This window comes from Hipposideros armiger, unplaced genomic scaffold (assembly GCF_001890085.2).
Source record: "Hipposideros armiger isolate ML-2016 unplaced genomic scaffold, ASM189008v1 scaffold_664, whole genome shotgun sequence".
Lineage (NCBI taxonomy): Eukaryota > Metazoa > Chordata > Mammalia > Chiroptera > Hipposideridae > Hipposideros > Hipposideros armiger.
Window position 1 is genome coordinate 1,007,683 of NW_017732014.1, and position 26,974 is coordinate 1,034,656.

Consider the following 26,974-nt stretch of genomic DNA (forward strand, 5'->3'; position numbering starts at 1 on the left):
CGCCCGGCCCGGCCCGCGGCCCCCCGCAGCCCCGGGCGCCGCGCGTCCTGCCCGGCTTGCGGCCCCAGCCCCTGCGCCGCTCGCCCGACCTGCGATCGTTCGCCGGACTGTGCCGCCTGGTCACCCGGCCTGCCCGCGTGTGTGTTTTGGTTTGGGCCGGCCTCCGGGCCGTCGGTCCCCACTGGTCGAGCCATGCCGAGTCGCCGCGTCGCCAGACCGTCCACTGCGCCGGAGCTGGGGGCCTTGGGTAAGCGGGGCCGGGCTGGCGTTCAGAAGAGGAGTCTGTGGCAGGACTGGAGATGCGAGGGTTCTGGGGGACTCGGACTAGGCTGGGGGTTCCTACAGGAGTCTAGGGGTTTTGCGGGGAGAGTGTGAGCTTTTTGGGGACACTGTATTAGAGGGAAGGAAGGAGGCAAAGGATGGTGACTGGGTCCGGCGCAAGGTAAGAGAGAGGCGTCCCACTACAGAGTGAGGAGGGGGCGGGGCCTGACCCTGAGGTAAAGAAGGGGGCGGGGCCAGATTCCAGGAGGGGTGGGGCTGGCTCGGAGAAGGAGGAGCCCGAGCTGCTCCTGAGGGGTAAGGGACCCGGCCAGACTTAGAGACGGCGAAAAAGGAGGGGCCTGGCTCACAGAAGGGGCGGGGTCTTACTCAAAAAAGGAAGCAGTTTCCTACTCAGAGTAAGGGGCAGGGCCTGGGCGAAAGTAAGGGGCGAGGGCGGACTCCAAAAGAGCGAAGGGGCGGGGCCTGACTCTGGCGGAGAGGAGAGGGAGGGCCTGTTCCGAAAGAAGGGCGGGGTCTAGCTCAGAGAAGAAAGGGGATGGGGTTTGCCTCCAAGAGTAGTGGCAGGGTCTGAGAGGGAGAAAGGGACAGGCTTGACACTAAAAAAGTGGAGGAGTAGAATCTGACCCCAAAAGAATGAAGGGGGTGGTGGCTTTCCTAACAGGTTGAGAAGGGCTTCTCCAGGCCCGACCTTAAGGGAAAGAAGTAGCGGGGCCTGAGTGTGGTGAAAGGTGGGGTGAGTGACAAAAACAAGGGGACCAGCCCACGAGTTAGGGAAGGAGGCAAGGCCAGACTCTTTGGGTGATAAGGGGCTTGATCCAAAGGAGCGGGGCCAGGAGAGGAGCGGGTAGGGTTAGAGATTCTGTGGGATCTCCATCACCTCCTGAGACTTGCTTCCTTCCCTGCAGGGTCCACGGACCTGTCTTCGCTATCGCTGGGCGTTTCCAGGACCACAGGTGAGCAGCCCTCCACAGTTCCTGCCCGCTTGCACGCTCAGGACGGGGAAGGGGGACTCCATTGGACAGGCCTCTGTCTGGGGGTTTCACTGAGGTCCGCCTCAGCTTCCTTGACGGTGTCCCTCCCTGCTGGTTGAGATGGGGGTTCCAGATGCCCCTACCTCCCAGGTAATTAGGCGCTGGATAAAACTAAGCACCTATTCACAGTCTTAAGAGGAGTGCCCTGTAGAGATTCACGATGGTAGTGCATAGTAAATAATCTCCATCTTGGGCTTTGGGGCTGGGATTTATATGCTGGTGCCCCTATCCCCTGCCCCCCACTATGCAAATGCCTACAAGTCACTTCCCCTCTCTGGGCCTCAGTGTTCCTCATGTGTAAGATGGGCATAATATCATTGCCTCCCTTTTAGGGGATTGAGAGGATTCAATGAACTGATACAGGTAAATTTTCAAAACAGTGCCTGGCACACAGTAAAGGCTCAATAAGTATTAACTGTTAGCAGTGTAATAATAATACAATGCAATAATAATAACTATTATTATTAGGCAGTCTGTTCCTAAACAGTGGCTCCTAAACCTTTGCGTGCATCAGAGTCACCTTGTTAAAAGATTGTTGGGCCCCACCTCCAGAGTTTCTGATTCAACAGGTCTACGATAGGTTCTGAGAGTTTGCATTTCTAACGAATTCCCAAGAAATGCTGAAAACCACTAGTCTATAAAGTCCCTCAGCCTGTGCCATTCAAAATTCAGTGCTGCCCAAGGACATGCAGAATCATGATCGAATGACAACATCCTCTCTTATGAATTTGCTGAGATTTGGAGGGCAGGGGTGAGTCCTGTCACCATGAAAACTCAGTAACCCCAGAGGGTTGGGTCTGAGTCTCTCTATGGGGGCAGACTCTTTGGATGAAACCTAGCAGTGCTGGCTTGGCTGTGGAGGAGGCTCTGTGGGTTTTCTAACAGGCCTGTGTGAGTTGCGGGGTGGGGAGGGTGTTGAAAGGTGGGAGATGGTATTTGGGACAGGTGCTGCTTAAGCACTGGTTCTGGGCAGGAACAAGGCTTTTCTGGCCTGAGACCTAGATCTTTGGTTTCAATTGAGAGTAATTTCTGACGTCACCCTTTCAGTAAATATTTATTGAGTACCTGTACTGCACCTGGCCCGGTGCTGGGTAGTGCTGGAGATTCATCAGTGACTGAGACAGCCTTGACTCTGCCCTCTTGGGGTTCCCTACCTAGACATGGAGGCAGACATGTAAACAATAAACTAAATAATTAAATTGTAAAATGTGATAAAGGCTATGAAGAAATCTTGGGGTCAGTGATATCTCCTAGCAGGGTGTGGATGGGAGAACTGCTTGGATAGAGTGGGAGGGAAAATTTCTCTCATTTTGATGGGCCAGATACATACTGGGCCCTGGGTATACAGTGGGGATGGGGCAGACATGTTCCCCACTCTGTGGTACTCACAGTCTTCAAGAGACAGATATGAATTACTCTAACATAAAGTCATGTAAAATCCCAATCATTCCATATAAATGATAAAACAAAGACACCTAACTGTAAGTGACTGGAATGGGGATTCTGGGGGCTGTCTGGGATGCAGTGGTCAGGAAAGACCTATCTAGGAGGTGACATTTGGACAGGGAACTGAAAGAAGAGGAGGCCATGCAAAGAACTGGAAGAAGAGCATTCTGGCAAAACCAACCTGTGCAAAAGCCCTGAGGCAGGAAAGACATAGCTGGCTTTCTGCTCTCACATCTCCTCAAGCAGGGCCTACCCTGGCTGACCCTGGATGTCAGCAAGTTTGTGTGGGAGATTAGGGGTGGGGGGAGGGGGGTACATGTGAGGTGTTATTTGAGCTGAGCTCTGAATAAGGAGAGGGAGTTCCCAATATTTCCTGGCTGAAAGAGGATTTTAGATAATGGTATTAGCTAAGCTTTATGGAGGTCCTAAAGTAACCCTGTGCTAAGCAATTTTCCTGTGTGATCCTGAATCCTCACCTTAATGCCTGAGATAGGAGCTCAGACTTCATTTTATAGAGAAGGAGGCTCAGAGAGGTTAAGCAGCATGCCCCAGGCCACACAGCCAGTGAGTAACAGCTGAGATTCAAACCAACGTCTGTGTGACTCCACACTCCATGCTCTGAAACCCCATCTTCCAACATGCCCATTTTATAGTCATACCAGCTGAGGCCTAGAGAGGGGAAGTCCATAAAATAATGTCTCCCAACACCTTGTTTAGGAGCAGCCAGGATTTGTGTAGCATCTACTATTGCAACATTCTAAGTGCTTCCCATATAGTATTAGCTCATTTAATTTTCACAACAGCCCGATGAGGCAGGCATTATTATTTTGTCCATTTTATAGGTGAAGAAACCAAGGCCCAAACAGGTTACATAATGGACTCAAGGCCACACAGCTAGTAGCGGAGCCAGAATTTGAACTGAGGCAGTCCAAAGCTCTGGCCACTGCTGCCCAGGCCTCAGTTTCCCCCTACAGCCCAGGAGCTCCTTGAGGGCCCAGACAAAGTCTAACCTGTCTTTGGGTCCCCAGGTCATCCAGCACAGATGCCTAAGAAGGGTTTTCCAAGTTGAAGTGACTTGAAGTTGGCCCTGCCAGTGATCTACAGCATGTGCTCCCTTCCTCTCTCTCAGTCTCAGTGTCCCCATCTACCAAGTGAGGGTGTCTTCCCCACCCTGCTGACTTCACAGATCGCATGAGATAGGGGTGCAGGAATACTGTTTTCCAAGGAGCAAAGGTCTGGCTGTCAGAAGCCACTCCCCGAGAGTGGAGGAGGAGGACAGGTCCTGCAGCGGTGCTGGGTCCGAGGCCAGTGCAGGCAATCATCCTATGTGGGGCGTCTGGCCCTGGCCTGCCTTCCCTTGCTGTGTGGCTCCAGGCTCCCTTGCTCCCTCTGGGTTTCCCCTTGTCCTGTTTGTGAAATGAGGGGAATTGGTTTCGGTTTCTCCATAACCCCTTTAGGGCTGAGCTTTCCTGAGGAGGTGATAAGGGCTTCCCCGGCCTTACTATCACTCCCCCCTCAGGAAGCAGGAGCGAATCCAGGATGGTTGGTGGCCACCGATGGGGGACTGAGCTAGGATACAGAGTGGGCAGCTGCCTGGTGGCTTCCTGGGATCTTCAGACACCAGCCAGTGACCTTCAGGGACCTAGGGTGGGCTGTAGGGAGGGAACACCCCTACATTTTGTTTAGAATCTTGGGTGTCCATTTTTCCTTTGGTAATAAGCTTTTCCTCAAATTCCCAGCACTTTATAATCCCTGACCTAAATGTTTTTTGGTAGGCATTTGAGGGGACCCTGACCCTGGGATCCCAATATTGGGAGCTAAAGGGAGGGTAGCCCCAGAGGGGTAGATAGGGGCTAGGATTTGGCACGTCAGGGAGTCAGCGCCCAGTTTCCCAGGATGGAAGATGTGGGAGAGGGGAGGGTACTCAGGGTGGGGAATTAAAAAATAAAAGTCTTGCCACTTACTGGACCTCACCTTTCTCTTTCTCTTTCTCTTTCTCTTTGTCTTTCTCTTTCTCTTTCTTCCACAGATGAATTGGGTGAGTATCACAGGGCAGGTCTCGGGGGAGGCTGGGGAGTCCAAGTGCTCACAGACAGGGAGCTTGATCTTCCTTGCTGGGGGGTTGGGAAAGGGTCACACTGTGACTTCCAGGACTGTTGGGGGGTTTTAACAAAGTCACGTTCCCAGGATATTAGCAGCGCATGACACTTAGCAAAGACTTCGCATATGTCGTCTGCCTTTAGTGTCACTATTAGCACTAATGTTCATTCCTTCAGTGAATTGTATTGAGCACCTGCCACCTGCCAGGCACTGAGCATTCAGCCACAGACCAAACAAAGTCCTTGCCCTCCTAGAGCTGACATTCTAGTGGGGGAGACAGTAGGAAAAGGAATAAGGGCTAAAGGCTGGGAAGGAAATAAAGAAGAAGAGGGAGAGATGGCTTGAGGAACACATCAGATGGGGCCTTTCTGAAGAGATGCTATTTGAGCTCAGATGGGAGGATGAGAAGCAGCCAGCAGGGGTTGAAAAGGGAGAAGTGCAGAATGGGCAGATGGGGGAGCAAATACACCACCCTGAAGAGTGCCAGCAACAGAATAAAGACTGGATCAGGGTAAGAGAGGGGTGTTGGGGGGCCCAGGACAGCAGGGGCCAGCGCACACAGGCTCTGTGGCCAAAGTCAGGCGCGTGGGGTTTTGTTTTTGTTTTATTTCTGAGCTGAATGGAGTTTGGGGAGGGTTAGTTTTATATGGGGAAGGTGTTTTTGACTCTAAGGGAGATGGAAGGCACTGGAGGCTTCTGACGGTTGCGGGACAGGGTCTGACATGAGATGCCTCTGGCTGCATGCAGGGCACAGACTGGAGGAGGCCCGCGTGGTGGGGGGCAGGAGCAGGGGTTCAGATGGAAGTCACTGAGTGCAGACCAGGGTGGAGACAGTGAGGGCGGCGAGAAGAGTTGGGAACTTAAACACGTATACATTTGAGATAGAGGCAGAAGGTCACAGATGGGACTTGCAGTCGTAGGCTCATGAGCAACTAGTACAGATGCACCCTCTTCCAGCTTGAGCACTTGGTGGATGGTGGTGCTATTACGGAGCCCAGTGAATTCAGAGTGCAGGAGGGAAACCAGGCCGGCCCGCCTGGTTTCTGGCCTCAAGAACGAGGGCATGCTGTTTGCGAGAAGCGGGCAGGGGCTTTTTTGTGTTGGGAGCTGACGCTCCTGCATTCGGCCTGCAAGAAATACCTAGAAGAAATGAATGGATTGGAAAAGGCAGGGAGGGCACGGGTCTGGGGTCACCAAGCCTTTTCTTTTATAATCAGCGTTACCCCCCGGTTTTTTGCTTCTCGTACAGAGATCATCGACGAGTACATCAAGGAGAACGGCTTCGCCCTGGAGGGGCCGCCGCCGCCGGGCCTGGGCGAGGGGCTGCCGCGCCTGGTGTCTCGCGGGGCGGCCTCCCTGAGCACCGTCACCCTGGGTCCCTCGGCGCCCCCGGCCACGCCGCCGCCCTGGGGTTGCCCTGTGGGCCGGCTCGGGCCTCCGGCCCAGGGCTCCGGGCCGAGGCCACATCTGGTCATCACCGAGCAGCCCAAGCAGCGTGGAATGCGCTTCCGCTACGAGTGCGAGGGTCGCTCGGCCGGCAGCATCCTCGGGGAGAGAAGCACTGAGGCCAGCAAGACGCTGCCCGCCATCGAGGTGGGGCCCGGGGCCCGTGGGGCTCGCGCTTACCCCACGCCCAAGATTCACATGCATGTATTTATTAATGTATTTGATGGTGGTTATTATTATTACTGTTGCTATTGTTGGAGCCAGTAACACAATCACCTGGCCTCAAATTTAAAAGAGCACTCAAAGAAAAGCCTTCTACCCGGCAATTTGGCAGTATTGACCCAAATTATCATTGCCTGTTAAGGCAGTGTAGCTTCCTGGTTCACAAGCGAGGTCATAAGAATAAGAGTGCCTGCTTTTGAATCCCTGTTCGGCTGTTTGTTAGCTGTGCAGCCTTGGACCGGTTACTCAGTCCCTCTGTGCCTCAGTTTCCTCCTCTACAAAATGGAATAATAATAATAACCTACCAGCTGAGGTCGTTGGCAGGAGTGAATGAATTAATTACACATGCTAAGGACTTCCAACTGTTAAGTGCTCAGTAGAGATGAGCTACTAGTATTATCATCATCATCATCATCATTACTCTTAGGTCGGGCCATTCCACTGCTAGGAATTTATCACGTAGCTATGCCTGCATCTGGGCTCAGAGAAGGATGTACAAGGTTATCCACTGTGGCCTGGTTCGTATAGAAAAGACTTGGAAACTTGAATGTTAATCGGTAAGGGACTGGTAAACTAATCAATAAACATCCACACATCAGAATTCTATACAGATATAACAAATATATCTGTGTATGTGTGCAGTTAAATATAAATACCTATAGTTAATACAGAAAAAATTTTAAATGAAGACCCCCTTGGGTACTGATGTGGAAGTATCTCCAAGACATATTAATAATCACTCCCCTCCAAATTGGGGCACAGAGCCCTGCTTGGGGTATTCTACTATTGTGTTAAAAGGGGAAAATAAGATTTTATATTTGTATTTGAGAGCATGTGCATAAAGAAACGTTGGAAGGGAAGACAAAAATTAATAGAAGTAATTACTTTTGGGGAGGAGTGTTTAAAGGCTAAGGGACAGGTAAGATTTTTAAACTATATATACATCTTTATTTTGTTTTAAATTTTTGAATCATATGATGTGGTTAAAATGTTCAAATATATAAAGATTCATATTAACAGAATTTGAATTAAGTTAAAATGAACAAAAGTTCCCCAGAATCTGTAGGTTGGTTCCTCCCTAGAGGTAACCATTGTTAGCAGTATCCTTCCAGGAGTATTTTTTTTTTTTTAATTTTTTTTTAGCTGAGCTATTCTGCCACCTGTTGGCAGCTCAGCGGCAGCTCAGCTCGAGCTGGACTCAAACCGCTGTTGCTCAGAGCTCAAACCCTAGAGCAAGCTCTTAACCAACTGAGCCACTCGGCCGGCCCCTTCCAGGAGTATTTTATGATTATACAGGCCAGTATATACATACATATATACTATCCCCCTCTTTGTACACAGAGAGGAGCATAACATATATACAGATGGTCCCAGACTTACCAGATGGTTCAACTTACGATGTTTTTGACTACGATGATGCGAAAGTTATACACGTAATAAATTACACGAGCTATTCAACAGTTAAACAGGCTTTCTGTTAGATGATTTTGCCTAACTGTAGGCTAATGTAAATGTTCTGAGCACATTTAAGGTAGGCCAGGCTAAGCTGTGATATTCTGAAAGTTAGGTGTATTAAATGTATTTTCAACTTAAAGATATTTTCACTCACAATAGGTTTATTGGGACATATTTTTTTTACTTAAGAATGTATCTTGGAGCTCAGCGCACATCAGCGTGTGTGAAGCTGCCTTATTCTCTTTACCCCGGTATGCTGTTGTGTGGACGTGTGGTAATTTATTGTTCAGTCTCCTATTGGTGGGCATTTAGGTTGTTCCCCACTACTACAAGCAGGGGCTGTAGAGAACTCAGTTCATCTATTATTTCCTTCATGTGTGTCACTCAGATAAGTTCTGGAAGTGGAATTGCTGGTCAAAGGTAATTGGATGGATATTGTCAAATTGCCCTCCCTGGGTTGTATCCATGACTGTTTCTCCCAGCGGTGTCTGAGAGGCCTGGTTCCTGGCTCCTCCCCAATATGCAGCCTTCACGCACTTATGGATCTTTGCCCAAATGTTTATTGAATCTGACCTGTGTACTAACGATGCCACTAGCCCCAGATCCCAGCTTTTCCCTGACCTCCAGCCTCCTCCCTGGTCACTAGCTCCCAGTCTCCTCCAAATTTCCCACCACAAGGCAGCCAGAGGGGTCCTGTTAAATTACCCACCTGCTCCTCTCCCCTGCTCAGAACCCTCCCTTGGTTCCCAGTGCCTTCAGGAGGAAGCCCAAGCTCCTTCCTAGGCCCCCAAGACCTCCTGCTGCCCTTTCCCAACCAGGCCCTCCACACTCACCACCTTCCAGCTACCTCACCTTTGCCCATGCTGTTCCTCCTACCCGGAGTGCTTTCCTCCTGCACCCTGGTCACCTCCTCCTCCCGCATGAGGCCTCAGCCCACTTCAGGGATGCCTTCCTTGAGCCCCGCACCAGGCCCGAGCTCCCTCATTTGAGGCCTCCCACCTCCCTCTCTCTTAATGGGATTTGTACCCCTGGGTTTATTTGGGTGATTAGCAGAGCAACCCTGTCCTTCTCCAACAAGTTAGGATTTTAGGGTCAGAAAGACTTGAGTCTGAGTCCTGGCTCTGCCACTCGCCAGCTGTGTGAATTGGGGCAACTCCAGTGCTTCTCTTGGCCTCAGTTTCCTCATCTGTAAAATGGGGATGAAGCTCCAGCCCCCAGGATGCTATGGCAGCACTGGCTGTTGCTCCCTTTACACAGCTGGATTGTTGTAGTTGTTGTGTTTGATTTGGCTCCAGGTATTGTGGCCAAAAGCAGCCTGTAGTCAGCCAGGCATTCTGGTTAAAAGGATGATGTCCTTAAGGGCTGGCCGAGTGGCTCAGTTGGTTAAGAGCTCGCTCAAGAGTTTGAGCTCTGAGCAACAGCGGTTCGAGTCCAGCCCGAGCTGAGCAGCTGCTGAGCTGCCAACAGCTAGCAGGATGGCTCAGCTAAAAAAAAAAGAGAGAGAGAGAAACAAAAAGGATGATGTCCTTTGAAATGTGTATTCCCAGTCACTGGGTTTTCAGGAATGGGGCAAGTGTGGTGTATTGATGGGCAATCATGGCACCTTATCTATCTTTAAGCATTTTGCCTGTTTTTCCCATTTGATAGAGGATTTTTTTTCAACTTTATGTCTCAACTTTTTCGTTTGGAAAATTTATAAACCTACATAAAATAGACAAAAATAGCACAATGAACACCCATCCTCCTTTTACCACATTTGTTTTATGTCTCTCTCTCTTTATACAGACATTTATAGAGGGAGATTTGAAAGTGAGTCAGAGATATGATGATACTTCACCCGAAATGTTTTAGCATGTATCTCTCGAGAACAAGGACATACATATTCCTACATGTAGGACCTATAGAATCACAACACTATTATCATACTCTAGAAACTTAATGTTCATACAAGGATATTCTCTAATATTAAGTCCATATTCTAATTATCCCAGTTGTCCCCCAAATATCCTTTATGACTGTTGTTTGCTTGTTAAATATCCAGTCCAAGATCACGTGTTTCACTTAGTTGTCAGGTCTTGCTATGCTCTGAATGTTTGTGTCCCCCCCTCCCCCAAATTCATATGTTGCAATTCCAACCCCCAGTGTAATGGTATTAGGAAGTGGGGCCTTTGGGGGGTGATTAGGTCATGAGGGTGGAGCCCCCATGAATGGAATTTGTGTTCTTTTATTTTTTAAAGATTTTATTTATTGTTTAATAAATAAATATTAAATCAGGTTTTGGGGAATTAGGGGAGGGGAAGAGACAAGTTGCTGTCCTTTTGTTCTTCAGTCCAGTTGTGGAGGACGTCGCTTCACTGGCCCATGTTAGTATTATTGTTGCACTCTTCCCGGGTGAAGCAGTTGCTTGCTGGCCATTGGATGGCTGCTTACGCTGGCTGCCAGTCACTCACGCTGACTGCTAGCCACTCACGGTAGCTCACAACAGCCCACTGCAGAAGGGGCTGTAGCCTACGCCAGCGACTCACAGCAGCCCAGCTCCAGGTCAAGCTGTTGTTCACCATCTTAGCTGTAGAGGGCAGTGTCACTGGCCTGCATGTGGGATCTGAACCAGGGCCCTGCTGCTCAGAGCTGGCGTCCCAAGCCAACTCTTAACCAACACGCCACTCGGCCGGCCCGGGATTCGTGTTCTTATAAAGAGACCCCACAGAGCTTGCTTGCCCCTTGGACCATGTGAGGACACAGGGAGAAGTTGGCAGACTGCACCCCAGAAGAGGGCCTTTACCAGAACCCAACTATGCTGGCACCTTGATCTTGGACTTTCAGCCTCCAGAACTGTGAGAAATTTTATTGTTTATCAGCCACCCAGTTCATGGTATTTTATGATATTGGCATGATTGGACTAAGGCAGGTGGCTTTGGTGCCCTTTGATCTAGGTCAATTCCTCAGTCTATCTTTGTGTTTCGGGACATGGTCATTTGTGGAAAACAGGACAGATGTCTTGTGGAACGTACCACATTCTGGATTTGTTGGCAGTTTCCAGATTAGATCAGGTTATTCATTTTGGCGGGAATACACCAATGTCTCCCATCGAAGGACATGGGGTGGCAGTTTGTCCCGATATCAGTGAGGCTGAGTCAGATCCTGTGGTTAAGGTAGTGTATTAGTCGGCTCAGGCGGCCATAACAAAATGTCACAGACTGGGTGGCTTGAACAACAGAAATTTATTGTCTCACAGTTCTGGGGGCTGGTAATCCAAGACTGAGGTGTCGGCAAGGTTGGTTTCCTCTGATTCATCTCTCCCTGGCCTGCAGATGGCTGCCCTCTCACTGTGTCCACCCATGGTCTTTCCTCTGTGTCACACTTGTCTGGTGTCTCTGTGTGTCCAAATTACCTCTTTTTATAAGGACACTAGGCAGATTGGCTTAGGACCCACCCTAACAGTGTCATTTTAACTTAGTCACCTCTTTAGGGGGTCTGTCTCCAAATACAGTCACATTCGGAGGTATGGGGGTTAGGGATTTAAATATAAATTTGGGGGGACACAATTCAGCCCATAACAGGTGACCACCAGGCCTCTCCTTTGTAAAGGCACAGCTTTCCCTTTGTCATTAGTAAGTTATCTGTGGAGTGATTTGTGTAGGCTGTGTTTTCCTCAGTCTTTTATTCCTAAGTCTTCCCAGGCAGTTATTTTGGCTCGGTGTTGGTTTTGATTTCAGAGAGTTAGAACAGTAAATGCCCAACAATAGGGGATGACCTGTTTCTGAATCTGGATTCAGGTTTTTCATCTCCATCTTTTAGAGGAGTAAACTGAGTCTCAGGGTAACTTACTTGCTCAGGGGCACACAGTGAGTTTACTCTAGTAATTACTGCCATGTACTAAATGCTCCTGTGTGCCAGTTACTTAATGATACCCATCTTATAGTTAAGGGCAGTAAGTCCAGAGAGGCTTATCACACAGACGGCCAGTCGTAGTGCATGGATTTGGTCCCAGGTTTTGCTTACTCCAAGGCCTAATGACTTGTCCACGGTCTTGTGTGACATTTCAAAGATGAAAAGCTTTCAGGCCTGTGTCTTCATGAATTCTGAGAGTGTTGACCCTGAGCTCTTCAGAATGTCCTAATATTACAACAAGGAGCTGGTTAAAGGAATGGTTTTAATCCTAACTGACTCAATGAAATGTACAGATAATCATACCGACGTCTCATAATTGTCTCCAGAATCCATAATGCCCTAACTTTAGTATGAAGGAGAAATAAAAGGAAAATAATACAGCATACTGAGCACATTTTTTTTTTCAGTATGTAAATGCTCAGGCCACGACCTCAGGGAACCACAATGAAGGTGACAGTTGCTTTGACCTCATTTAATGCAGTGGCTACGAATGCAGCCTGACCCAGCCTGGTGGAGTTGGTGATTTAAATGCCACACACCCAGGGTTGCTGTTAGTGATGGGATTTACTGAAGTGGCACACAATTCTCAGTCTAGACAAAATCCAGTCTTCTCTCAATTAACATGATGGCTGCAGTCCTTGCAAATTCAGTGTATTTTAAATTATGGGAAAAGAGACTATGTATGTAAAACAGTGCGAGGTTCTGGACTCTGATCGTTTTTAACAGGTTTGTCACTGACATGAGTGTTGGCGGGATGTTCAGAAGTCTTGCAGGACTTGTGTGGGACTGTCCTTGGTTTGTAGGCGGTGTAGCATCTCTGGCCGTGCCTACTGCCTTCTGAGGGTCCTCATCAAAGTGTCAGCCCAAATCGTCCCCAGTATCCCAAACGTCCGCTAGAGGGCAGTATTACCTGCCAGTGAACCGCACTGGTCCATCATTTCCTAGGCAACGGCTCTAGGTGTTCAGAGCAGGCTTCAGAGGATGTTAGTACCCAGACGGTAACCCAAGAAAGCCAAGTCGCCACGTGGGTCTGGGCCCATCGTCTAAAGGGGCTGATTTTTATCCGCTGCCGCCTGTGGCTGCTGAACAGGAATTCGGCCCCGGTTGCTATAATTTCCTTTTTTAAAAAGAGAATCTGGAATAAAAATGATGTCTCTCATACCTTTTAAATGTAGGCTCCAAATTTTTCCCAACATTTATCAAAACATATTTTTTTACTTTTTTCTTGTTTTTTAAAGTTTCATTGAGGTATAATTGATAGACAAAAATTGCGCATATTTAATGTATACATTTTGATGAGTTTGGATGAAAAAAATATATTTTTAAAAAGATTTTATTGGGGAATTGGGGAAGGGGAACAACCAAGTTGTTGTCCTTCAATCTTAGCTGTGGAGGGAGTTGAAGTGGCAACCTTGTTAGGAGCATGTGCTCTCACCAGCTGAGCCATCCTGCCACCTGTTGGCAGCTCAGCTGCAGCTCAGCAGGGTGCAGCTCACTGGCCCATGTGGGAATCGAACCGGCGACCCTGTCGCTCAGAGCTTGCACTCTTAACCAACTGAGCCATTCAGCCAGCCTGGGATGAAAAATTTTAATCTACAGAAAATTAAAAGAATAGTAGAGTGAGCACCTACCTTGTGTACCCTTCACCTATATTTACCAGTTGACATTATGCTACGTTTACCGTACCTATTGCTCTCTCTCCACTCACATACGTGCACACACACAAGTGCACATTTTTTTTTTGTTGTTGAACCATTTGCAAATTAATTGTAGATATCCTGTCACTTTTAAATACATCAGTGTGCAGCTCCTAAGAGTAAGCTCCTGCATGGCTACAATACCATTAGTACCCCTAGGAAAATTAACAATATTCCATAATATCATCTAATGTAGACTCCATACTTAGACTTCCCAGTCGTTCCAAAAATGTGTTTTATGGTTGTTTCTTACCCCTCAATCAAGGATCTGATCAAAATCATATGTTACATTTGGTAGCCATGTCTCTTTAGTCTATCCTTTTTTAAAAATTGAATTATATTTAAGTTATATTTTATCTTAAAATAAAATTTATATTAAAAATTATAATTGATGAATTTAAAGTTTTAATTTTAAAATTTTAAATTTAACTTAATTGTAATTCAATTAAATTTATATTTTAATAATTAAATTAGCTTCAAATATAAAGTTAATATATAATATTTTATTAAATTTTAATATTTAATTGATGTTAATGAATATTTATTAATATTTTATTAAATAATTAACTTTATATATTAAATTGTGCTTTATCTTAATATATACATTAATATATATAGTATATTAATGTATATATTAAGATCAAATCTTACAGCTCTGTGAATTTTTACATACATATAAACTGTGGAACTACCAACCAGATAAAAATACATTGTTTTCCCTTAACCCAAATATGATGCCCACCTTTTATCGTTTGTCATGACACTGATATTTTTGACCCACAATTTGGGTTTGTCTGGTGTTTCCTCACTATTAAATTCAGATGATGCATTTCTGGAGGTGCTATCACAGCAGTGATGCTGAGTCCTTCTCAGCCATCAGGGGGGTGCCCGAGTCATTTTGGCCCAGTATTGGTGATGCTGACATTGATCACCTGGTTAGTGGTGTCCACCAGGTCTCTCCACTGTAAAGGTGCCTGTTTCCCCTTGTCACTAGTACGTTATCTGTAGGCCATACTTGGAGACACTGTGTGCATCCAATTTTTAAAAGTCTGAGTGCCCAAAGGAAGCACCTCAATGGGACAGCCATCATGTTAATAAGGCCCCCCCAGGCCACAAGTTGGAAGCCTCAGGTTTAGGATCTCAGAGGGGTCTTAAGCAAGCACTCTTCCATCATTCTGGGGGAGAGGGGTGGGGAGCTACCCAGGGAGACCCCAGGGAGTTTGGATGGGTGCAGTTATCTGCGATGGGACCCCCAAAAGAGCTCCTGTCTTCCTGCAGCTCCGGGACTGTGGAGGGCTGCGGGAGGTGGAGGTGACTGCGTGCCTGGTGTGGAAGGACTGGCCGCACCGAGTCCACCCCCACAGCCTCGTGGGGAAAGACTGCACCGACGGCGTCTGCAGGGTGCGGCTCCGGCCTCACATCAGCCCCCGGCACAGGTACCCGACCCCTGAACCCTGATCCCTCACCCTTGGTCATGGGGATTCTGAGGACTGACAATCACCCAGGGGAACCTTAGGGCAAGGGACAGCTTAGCCAGACTCTCCCTATTGGGGAAGCCGAGGCCTGGGGGCAGTGGGGGTCTTCCCCAGGCCTGGAGCCCTGCCCCACACACATTCACACATTAGACTTATCCTCATTTTATATAGGAGGAAACTGAGGCTCTGAGAGGTAAAGGAGTGCAGGTAGCCAATGGCAGAGCTGGGATTTGACTCCAGACCTGGCTTAACTGCAAGGCCCATTCTTTCTCTCGCTTTGTAATTTATGTTTTTAATACATAGAATATTAAAAGGTTCAGAAAGGGTGGGCAGTGAAAAATAAATTTCCTTCCTTCTTTGGCCTTCCAGCTACCAGTGCCCCTTCCTGGAGGCAATTAAAAATATGCTATGCATAGATATATTTTTTATGCATAATTATTTTTTTCTCCCTTTGTAAATGGTAGCAGACACTTGCACCTCATTTTTGTGTTCCTTAAGTACATCTCGAGGATCGTTCCTTTCAGAACATCCTTTTTGTTGGCTGCGTCTTATTCCAATGTGGGGTTGTACACAGTGACTTCCTTGAACAGTCAGTCCCCTATTCATGGGCACCTACGATGGTTCCAGTCGCCTGAGGCTCTATGACTAACTGTGCTGCAGTGAATGGCTTTCTGTGTAGATCATTTCCTCTCTAGGGTAAATTCCTAGAAATGAAATTGCTGGCTCCAAGGGTGTACAGGTATACTTTTAGTGATTTATGCATTTAGTCTCTTTTGTTCCCTGCTATATCCCCCAGCGCCTAGCACATGCCTGGCACACAATAGTGCTCAGAAAATATTTGTGGAATGAATACTGCCAGATCGCCCTCCAATGTGTAATTGCTGGGGCACTTTACAGCCTTACCAGCATTAGTGAGAGTGCCTGATTCTCCACAACCACACCAGCAGGGGGTATTGGCAAATGTTTTAATCTTTGCTGTTTGGATGAGTTAAAAAAAAACAAACTGGCATTGCATTGGTGTTTAATTGGTAGTTCTTTTATAAATGAGGTTGGTCAGTGCTGTCATGTGGAAAAGATAAGGGGTGTTCCTAGGTTCTCTCAAGCATCCTTGACACCCCTGAGGGCTTCAAACCCCAGACCCCTTCCCCCCCACAGCTGGGACCCCTGGGCCTGGGGTGCCTCAGTCCCGAGTCTGTGAGCCCTGAGGCAGCATCTGCTGGAGCCCTCCTGTGCGTTAGGTTTACACCTGCCTCCTTGTGAGTACTTTCCTTTTCCCCTTCTCTCCTCCCATGCAGTTTTAACAACCTGGGCATCCAGTGTGTGAGGAAGAAGGAGATTGAGGCCGCCATTGAGCGGAAAATCCAGCTCGGCATTGACCCCTACAATGGTGAGTCCCCATGCCTGGCCTTATCATCTTGCCCCCCAACACCCCCTCCCTTCTGCCTACCCCATCCCTTCGCCTTCTCTGGGCCCCACCATCTCCTCCAGCCCATCCCTTCTCTGTCCGCTGTCCCCCTCACCAGGCTCTCCACCCCCACCTCACTCAGCCTTCCCTCATGTCTCCCACAGCTGGGTCCCTGAAGAACCATCAGGAGGTGGATATGAACGTTGTGAGGATCTGCTTTCAGGCCTCTTACAGGGACCAGCAGGGACAGATGCGCCAGATGGACCCCGTGCTCTCTGAGCCCGTCTATGACAAGAGTGAGTCAGGCTTTTGTGTGCATAGGATTGTCCTTGGCCACAGGGACCAGAAAGGCCCACATACAAAGGCACGAACCAACAGGGAGTCCTTTATTTTTGTGTGTCTCAGTTGTGAAGTCTGTTCCCGTGGAGTCAGCTGCTCAGCAGTATCGGGGCACTGGTTCAGGAGCACTGTGATTCTCTTTGCTTTTCTGTCATGGTCATGAGCTGGCTGCCACAGCTCCATACATCATGTCTGTATTCAAGGCATGATGGGCGCTGTCACAGTGTATGGTGTGCAGGCGGTACACTGCCCAATTCCAGGGGTCAGCACTTACTATGTAGCCAATGGCAACAGGCCTCCTACTATTGTGGAAGGTATAACCTGTACAACTGTACTAGGCAGTCCTAGGGAAGAGGCAGCACGAGTAATAATATTTCTCTCTTTGATAGAGAAAATAATATATTCCCCAGAATGCCCCTGGTAGACTTCTGCTTATGTCTCATCCCCTAGTTGCAACGGAGTCTGGGAAAGCAAGTATTTAGGTTTCTCATCCTTTATAAAGGGGTACAGGCATGAAAGAGGGGATTGGGAATGGCTGGTAGGTTTTAGTAAGCCTACAGAGAGTACCACAGCATCAAAATGGAGAAGGATAGTATTTCAGTCAAGGCTTTTATGGATGCAAGTGATAGAATTCCAACTCAAATGGGCTGAAGGAAAAAAAAATTGTTTGTTCCAGTAACTAAAAAAATCCAGAGGTAGCACAGTGCTTCAGGTCTGGCTGCAGCCAGGTCCTCTGAGATGTCATTAGGGATCTGTCTCTGTCCCTCAGCTATGCATCCTCCATGTTAGAGTCATTCTTGGCAGTGCCCTCTCAGGCAGGGGCAAAATGACTGTGTGTGACCAGCTTGGCACCACTCCCCCACTCCCAAAGAGAGCTTCTCTCTTTTTTTTTTTTTAAGATTTTTATTGGGGAATTGGGGGATGGGAACAGTGCTGGGGAATTGGGGGAAGGAGAACAGACAAGTTGGCACCATCATTGCGCTCTTCTCAGGCGAGGCAGATCAGTCGCCGGCTTCTGGACGGCCGCTCACTGCAGCTGCTGGCCGCTCACGGCAGCCTATGGCAACCCACTGCAGCAGGGTCTGCAGCCTATGCCATCGCTGGCGACTCATGGCAGCCCAGCTCCAAGTTTTGCTGTTGTTCAGCATCTTAGCTATAGAGGGCAGTGTCACTGGCCCTCATATGTGGGATCCGAACCGGGGCCCTCTGGCGTCCCAAGCCAGCTCTTAACCAACGCGCCACTTGGCCAGCCCAAGAGAGCTTCTCTTACCTAATGTTTTTGCTCAAAGTCTCAGGGCTGTCTCTCATTGGCCTGGTTTTGCTCATATGCTCTTCTCTGACCAATCAGCTGTGGCCAGAAGGAGGTGATAGTTTTATTGGCTGGGTCTGGGGCACATGATCAATGCTGAGCTAGGGAGTTGTCTCAGCCCCACCCAATCAAACCCGTGACTCAGATGGGAGGGTAGTTCCTCGGAAGAAAATTGGGGGGCTGTTAACAGAAGAAGGGCAGAACTGCTAGATGGGCAAAATGATAGGTGTCCACAACAGATTTCAGGCCATTAACCTTCGTCTAAGAATTGTTTCTGACCCCTGACCTCTCCAACTCTCCGTGAGGTTAGAAGGTCTCCTTTTTGACCCAACACTCACCAGTCTCAGCATGAGGACTTGTGATTGCCCATTAACCCCTCTTGTCTGAGCATCTTCTTTTACCACCCAGACCACGGGTTCCAAGAGGGTCAGGCCCCCTGGCTTCTCCATTTCCCACCTCCACAGCCCAGGTGGGTACCCACAGGGTACCTGGTAAGGGTTTGATGACTGAATTCTCGTTTTTTCTTAATATTCTTCTTCCTCTTGCTCGTTCCCAGAGTCCACAAACACGTCCGAACTGCGGATTTGCAGAATTAACAAGGAGAGCGGGCCATGTACAGGTGGCGAGGAACTCTACTTGCTGTGTGATAAGGTGCAGAAAGGTGAGGGATCAGGGGCAGCAAGCCGGCAAAGGGGGGTCTGGCAGCTTGCAGGGGTAGCCAGGGAGCCCAGGAGGCGGACAGGGTGAGGAGGAGCTGGCTAACAGTTGCAGTGGAGTGGACGGATCTAAAACTCTGGTTTTGGAGTCAGTCACAGCCGATTGGTTCATTCGCTCACTGCGTCACTCACTGGCTCTTTAACGTACAAAGATGGAGGGCCATTCGTGCTGCCCACACTCAATACCAGGCAGGCCTTACCACCACGCACTCACTATCTGGGGAGACTCTGATACTAAAATGGTGGAGATGCACGAATAAATGCTTTATGATGGTTATGATAAGGTCTGCAGAGGAAGAAGGCAGAAGATAGGAGAAACATCTCCGTGTCACTCATGTCTGCTCAAATGTTCCTTCTTCAAATAGGGTTTAAAAAAAAAAAGCTTCTACTCAGGATTGCCTGACTATAGAAAAGGCAGGAGAGAGCCTTCCCTTTTACTGTATATATCTTTTCTGCATCCTTGGCATTTTCTATCATGTTACTCTATTATAAATAACATCACCACCAATAGTAATAAAGAACTAATTTGTCTTGCTCTAACTATATGTCAAGCTCTGTTGTAGGCACATTGCATGCATCAGTCATTAGATCATCTAATCACCCTAATAGTTCTATGAGGTAGAGCCTATTATTATAATACACATTTTACAGATGAGGAAACTGAGGCACAGAAAGGTTAAGTAACTTGCTCAAGGTCATACAGCTAGGCAGGAACAGACAGGATTTGAATCCAGGTAGTCTTTGTTGTTTATCATTTCTTCTGGGAGGAAAAATAATGGAGTGTTGAAAAAAATTCAGGAAGATGGTGAAAAAGTAATATTTGGAGAAACATTATACTGAGAAAGGAGATAGAGAAGAATGGCTGGAGGGGTTGTGGGGCACAATTTTACTTAGGGGGGCCATGAAGGACCCCTCTCAGGAATGGCATTGGAGCCATGAAGGATCTGTGTGGCCGTCTGGGGAAGAGTTCCAGCAAAGGGAACAGCAAATGCAAAGGCCCTGAGGCAGAAGCAGGCCTGGTTTTTGGAGGAACAGTGAAGCTAATGGGGTAAGAGGGCAGTGAGAGGGGAGGAAAGTGGGAGAACATACCACAGCCGCCAGGGGTCCCCCCCATCCTTTCTCAGGTTGTGTGATTATATAGTTAAGGTCTGTCTCCCCCACTGGGTCATGAGGGCAGGACCTGGCATTGTCTTGATGAGCAGCTGGGTCCCCAGAACTACCACAGTCCAGGGCCAAGCACACATGAGGTTCTCAGGGGAATAACATTTTTTTATTTATTTTTTGGCTACAAGTTTCACTCTTTTAAAAAAAAACAAAAACATGTTAAGCATTTTAAAGTGTACAATTCAGTGGCATTCAGTATATTCACAATGTTGTGCCACCACCACTATCTATTGGGTTGTCGGAAAAGTCATGATGTGTTTTTTCTATGTTTTTCATTGCAAAAATGCATCATGATTTTTCCGACAACCCAATAGTTCCAGAACAATTTCATCACCTCAGAAAGAAACCCTGTACCCATTGTGTAGTCACTCCCTATTCCCTCACTCTCCAGTCCCTAGCAACCACTAATCTGCTTTCTATCTCTATGGATTTGTCTCTTCTCTACATTTCATATGAATGGAATCCTACAATATGTGGCCTTGTGTGTCTGACTTCTTCCAATCAGCATGATGTTTTCAAGGTTCTTTCTTGTTGCAGCGTGCCAGTGCTTCATTCCTTTTTATGGTTGCATAACATTCCATTGTATAGATACTACATTCTGTTTATTCATTCATCTGTTGATGAGCATTTTGGTGGTTGCCACAGTTAGGCTATTGTGAATAATGCTGCTATGTACATTTGTGTACAAGTTTTTGTTTGAACGACTGCCTTTAATTCTTTGGATATATACCCAGGAGTGGGAGGTTCTTATAAAATTTTGAATGAATGAGCAGATGATTATTGGGTGGCTCCTCTGTGCTGGGCAGTGCTGGGACACAGCAGTGACAGACAGGTCCCGGCCCTACCTTCACAGGGCTCTCAGTTCAGTGGGAGATAGAGAAAGATACAAGTTATCAATGTGGGTAATGCTGAGAGGGAAGAAGACAAGAGTGCAGAAATTGAACAACAGGAAGACCCGACATGGTCTAGGCATCTGGGAAGGCTTCCTAGAGGTGGTGACATTTGAGCTGAGATCTGAGGAAGGCCAAGGAGGTTGTTAGGGGTCTGGGACTTGGGGGCAGAGAAACCATTCCCGGTGTGGATGAATGACTAGAAGCATCCTTCATTCACTGATTGATCTCAGGCAGGTTACTTCCCCACCTGAGCCACCATTTCCTCATCCCTAAAATGAGTCACTCGTAGGATGACCCAGGATCCCAATTACCCAAGAAGTATACTACAAAGAATTGGCACTTATTGAAGACTTTCCGAGTGCCAGGCCTGGAGCAAGTACTATGCATAATGCTAACAGGAACACTCGTACTTAACATGGACTGAGCATCTATTATATTCTAAGCCCTCGTCTAAGCCCTTTACATGGAGTGACTTGGTTAATCCTCCTAAATCCTGTGAAATAGGTACTATGTTTTTTTTTCTCTGTTAGGGTAAGGAAATTAGGCCTAAAGATATCACCTAACTTCCCCAAGCCTTAGCACAGCTGGTGGTGAAGAGCTGTAGGCTGCATGGATTCCCATCTTGGCTCTACCACTTGCTGGCTATGTGACCTTAGACAAGTGACTTTACCTCTCTGTGCCTTTGTTTTCTCCTTATATAATGAGGCTCCTAAAGGTACCTACGTCGTAAGATTGTGGTGTGACTTAGAGACAATCTGTGTGTGTCTGACACATATAAAGCCTCAGTATGTGGTGTTAGTGTGATGAGAGAGGCAATGCAATAAAACAAGAAAAAGAAGTAGCAGGCAGAGTAGTATACTGAATCCTGACTATTTCCTACCAGCTGTATGACCTTGAGTAAGTCCCTTAACCGCTCCAAGCCTCAGTTTTCCCATCTTTAAAGTGGGTGTGTAAAAAAGAGTTAACATAGCAGAATGAGACTGTTATCCTTTGAAAGGCCTATTTACAAGGTTGGCCCTTGGCTGGCTTCTGGGAATTTGTATTTTGAGAGGGTCCCCACCATTCCCTGACTCAGGGGTCGGCAAACTGCGGCTCGTGAGCCACATGTGGCTGTTTGGGTACATACATATGGCTCTGAAGTAAAATTGAAAATGAAAATAAAACTATCATAGTTTCATTTATAAAATTTTTAAAGGATATTATTCACATAATGGTGATTTCATTTTTATGGCTCTCGAATAATTTTTAAATTGTTGTGAGGGACAGGATTGGCTCTTCCATCTTAAAAGTTTGCTGACCCCTGCTCTGACTGGTAAGAGTGGCTCACTGTGCCTACACTGTTTGTAGGAGCAATACGGTTTGTGTGGAACCCCTGCTTAGCTTCTGGGTGTCTGGAATTTTCATATGTGCCAGGGAGAGGGTGCTTAGGTGACCGGCCCCCAATAAAAAACCCTGAGTCTCTCAGGAGCTTCCTTGATAGACAGCATGTCGTGTGTGTTGTCACAGTTTGTTTCTGGGGGAATTGGTGTTTCCTATGTGACTCCACTGGGAGAGGACTCTTGGAAGCTTGAGCCTGGTTTTCCTTTGGACTTCACTCCAGGCACCTTTCCCCTTTCCTGAGTGTGCCTCGTATCTTTTTGCTGTAATAAATGATAGCTGTGAGTGTGACTGTATGTGAGTCCTGTGAGTCCTTTTCATGAATCACTGAATCTGACAGTGGTCTTGGGGGCCCCTGACAAGGTGGGAATATTAATTCTACCTGCCTTTTGGGTTAATATATAATGAGATAATATATAAAAATGTATAAAACACTTAATGACTGGTACATAGTAGGTGTTCCACAGAAGATTAGATGTCACTATAATTAGTTTTATTCTTAGGGATATTAATATTGATTTTGGAGGAGGCTGAGTGAGTTGGGGACCTGGTGGGCCAGTGTTCTGGCTCGGCTGATATCCCCATTTTCCTGCAGAGGATATATCGGTGGTGTTCAGCAGGGCCTCCTGGGAAGGCCGGGCTGACTTCTCCCAGGCCGACGTGCACCGCCAGATTGCCATCGTGTTCAAGACACCGCCCTACGAGGACCTGGAGATTGTTGAGCCTGTGACAGTCAACGTCTTCCTGCAGCGGCTCACCGATGGGGTCTGCAGCGAGCCGCTGCCCTTCACATACCTGCCTCGGGACCATGGTAACCACAGCAAGCCAGGGTGACCCACTACCCCAAAGACCAGGTCTTGGGCCTTGCTTGCGGCGACCCAGAAGGGAAAGGGAAAGAGGCAGAAGTAGAATGCAGGCTCAGAGCTGCACAGACTGGGGTTCGAATCCCGACTCTGCTACTTACTGACCTTGGCCTCTCGGAACCTCAGTCTTCTCCTGTGCAAAATGGAAATAACAATAGTACCCACCTCAAGGTATTTTGGGAGGATTTAATCATTCCTCCTCTCACCATACCTGCTCATACATGGTCCTGTGCTGGGTAGTGCTGGAACACAGGGGTGACCAAATAGTCCCAGCACTGCCCTCATGATTCTCACAGTCCTATAGGGCGACAGACCCATTCTCATACAGTTACAAGAGTAGGTGGGACTGGGATGGAATTGCTCAGGGGATTCAGATTGCACAGAGGGGACATCCAACCCAGCCTTAGGGGTGAGGGAGGGCTTCCTGGAGGAGGAGATGGCTGAGCTGAGGATGAGAGGATGACTGGTTCTCCACGGAAGAGGTGGGAGTTGAGGAAGAATGTGTTAAGCAGTTAGAACAACAGGTGCAAAGGCCCTGAGACAGGATGGTGCCTGGGGTATTCCAGGAACAACAAAGTATGGCTAGAAATGGATTTGGGTTTCATTCTGATTAAGATGTGAACATCTATTTGCATTAATTGGCCAAGAACTGGAACAGCTCAACAACTTTCTAAATGGTCTCCAAAATTAATTCTCAATTGTTTTTATTGATGGATTACTTTCTATGTCCCTGATATCTCCTGAACAGATAGCTACGGTGTGGACAAGAAGCGGAAACGAGGGATGCCCGATGTCCTTGGGGAGCTGAACAGTTCTGGTGTGTCCCTTCTGCCCCTTCCCTGGGGAGGGGATGACTGACCCCACTGCCCTGCCCTGCACCAGGCTGGGGGGGAGGGACTGTTGGGATTCCAGGGGTCCTCATCTCTGCCTTCCCTCAGACCCCCATGGCATCGAGAGCAAGCGGCGGAGGAAAAAGCCGGCCTTCCTGGACCACTTCCTGCCCAACCACAGCTCAGGTGGGTCCCAGCTGTGTGCCAGCCCCTGCCCCCTGGGGTGAGCCGAGGGTGAACTACAGCCCTTCCTTTCAGGCCTCTTCAGGCTCCACAAGAGCCCCCACAAGGCCAGTGACACACCACTAAGCCAACAACACAAAGTGGGAAGAATAGTGGTTCTGGACAGTCAGGAGGCTCTGATCTCTGCTGGGCCATTTACTTGCTGTGTGACCTTCTCCAAGTTACTCCACCTCTCTGAACCTCAGAGGTGCCACTGAAAAGTCTCACCACATACCTACCTCATTAGCCTTTTAAAATTTAATGCATTTATTATACAAACACTATATGAGAGGCACATAAGTGCTTTGTGTGTATTTTCTCGTTTGATCTGCACAATCACCCTGCAAGGTAGGTGCTGTCATCCCACCAGCCCCCGTTTTACTGGTGAGGAAACTGAGGCCCAGAGAGGTGTGTCTCTTGTTTAAGGACACAGTTACTTCCAGGCGGAGCAGGGAGTTGCTTCTGGGAGTCTGTATAGATTTATGATGAGGGGTGTGAAACAGGTAGAAGGGAGTGTACATGGATAAATGGGGGTGGTTGTCAGAGCCAGCCAACCTTGAATTCAGATCCTGTCTTTAGCCCAACTACCCTCTGGCCTCTCCTACCCCTACCTTCATCTCAAATCACATGCCAGCCTCCTGTTCCCATGTACTCCAACCCTACCTGATTGCCTTCAGAGGGTTCCCACTAGCTCTGGGAATGTTGTCCTCAACACTCCCACTGCCCCAGGGCGCCCAGCTCCCAGCCAGCCACCTACCACTCAGTCTGCCCAGCCTGGACCACTCTAGCTAGTTCCACCCTGGAGGTTGCAAGTACCACTTGTTGCCCCCGACTCCACTGCAACTGGTAACTAATGAATGCCCAGCAGCTCGGCCCCTAGCAACCACCAATCCTAGCCAACTTTATCAGCCTTCAATCCCAAATCTCCAAAGCCCTTTCTCATCAGCCAACTGCTGTTCATCTACTTCCCCTTGTCACTCCAATTTACCAATGTGTAAGGCCCACTCTCTCATCCTTGGGGCAAAACTGCCCTGGCACTACAGTGTAATGGTTAGGAGCATGCCCTCTGGAATCAGACTCGGTTTGAATTCTGAGGCCACAATTTAGTCACTGTGCGGTATCTTTGGGCCTCAGTTTACTCATCTGTTAGATGGAAATCCTACCTCTCAGGGTCCTTTCTAGAATTTACTGAGGTGATGTGACACAGTGGCTGGCACAGAGTTAGTGCCCATATGTTAGGAACTTGCCAGAAATCAGGAATGCCACCCGCATTTGTTATGATCATGTTTAACTGTATTCGCAGCAAAACCCAAAATAACAGGGGCTTCAACAGGACAGAACTTTATTTCTCCTCTCACATAAACACAGTCTAGAGGTAGGTGGCCCAGGAATGGTTTGGTGGCTGCATGATCATCAGAGTCCCAAGTGACTGCCTTTTTCAACTTGCAGTTTCTATCTCATGGTCCAATGTGGCTGCTGCAGTTCCAGCCATCATGCCCACATTCCAGCCAGTAGAACTTAGTCACATGACCACATCAATCTGCAAGGGAGGCTGGGGAATAGAGTCCCTGCAGCCCTGTATCTCTTTCTGAGATAAGCATAATCAGCCTTTGCTGGTGAGGTGTCTTGTCTCAAAAAGAGAGACTCTCCTATAATCACATTTTACCTTCCAATTTTGGGACTGAAGACTTCTCATGGGTCTCCCATAGGGTGGAGATTTCACTTTTTGGGTTGTCGCTATATTTTGGGGGGCGGGGGGGACTTCTGAGCCTCTTCTCCCTCATTGTTGGGGAAAACTCCCCAGCACTGCAGGGATATGGTTTCAACCCAGGTTCTCCTTGGGATTAAAGGCCACGCTGATTATGCATTTAGCATGGGACTGGCCATTCGAGTTAGAACCTGGATAGAAGTTGACCCTAAAGCCCACCACACTTCCTTCTCTCTCTTCTCATATATGCAGGCCCGTTCCTCCCACCATCAGCCCTGCTGCCGGACACAGACTTCTTCCCCGGCACCGTGTCCCTGCCTGGCCTGGAGCCCCCTGGCGGCCCGGACATTCTAGACGATGGCTTTCCCTACGAAACGGCCCCCACGCTCTTCACCATGCTGGACATGCTGCCCCCGGCGCTGCCACTCGCCAGCGCTGTCCCGGGCAACGGGGTTGTAGGAGCCACGGTCGGGGAGCCTCCTGGCCCCGAGCCGCTTACACTGGACTCATATCAGGCTCCCGTCCCCGGGGACGGGGGCACTGCCAGCCTTGTGGGCAGCAACATGTTCCCCAACCAATACCGCGAGGCGGGCTTTGGGGGCGGCCTCCTGTCCCCAGGGCCTGAGGCCACGTAGCCTCCGCGGTGAGGAGAGGCTCTGGGTGGGGAGGGAGGTGAAAAGGGCCGTGCGAACCCAACCAGGATGTCCAGCACCCCCATCCCCTTGAGCCATCCTTGGTCAGGTCTCCCGACCTTCTTATCCTGAATCGGACGTTTTCGGCGCTGTCAAGAAGCTCCGCGGCACCGCTTTCCTCTGAGCCTGTTTCACAAATGAGAAAACTGAGTCCGGAGAGGAAAAGGGATTTGGCTCCCTTGCACTGGCTTGTTAAAGCTGCCGCAGCCCCCCACAACTGGGGACACCTTCTCCCGGAGGATTCTGAAGAGTGTACATATGGGAAGAGGGTGAAGATTCCCCAACCCTCTATCCCCATGAAGGTGGGGGTTGGTTGTTTGTTCAGAGTCTTCCCAATAAACTTGAGTTTTTGAGCCTTGGGGGTCTCTTCTCTTCTCAACTTGGGAAACGCCCCAGACCCTTAGCACAAAG

At 48.4% G+C, this 26,974-nt stretch overlaps 1 protein-coding gene across 1 annotated transcript; it reads left to right on the forward strand.

Moving 5' to 3' along the window:
* Window positions 1-6: 6 nt before the first annotated feature.
* Window positions 7-26,925, forward strand: RELB (RELB proto-oncogene, NF-kB subunit). The gene is made up of 12 exons (XM_019626218.1): window positions 7-247; window positions 1,188-1,235; window positions 4,789-4,797; window positions 6,109-6,452; window positions 14,849-15,006; window positions 16,341-16,432; window positions 16,615-16,746; window positions 18,655-18,759; window positions 22,844-23,059; window positions 23,860-23,928; window positions 24,050-24,127; window positions 26,124-26,925. The coding sequence occupies exons 1-12, from the start codon at window positions 193-195 to the stop codon at window positions 26,504-26,506; spliced, it is 1,689 nt and encodes a 562-aa protein (XP_019481763.1). The 5' UTR covers window positions 7-192; the 3' UTR covers window positions 26,507-26,925.
* The last annotated feature ends 49 nt before the right edge of the window (window positions 26,926-26,974 follow it).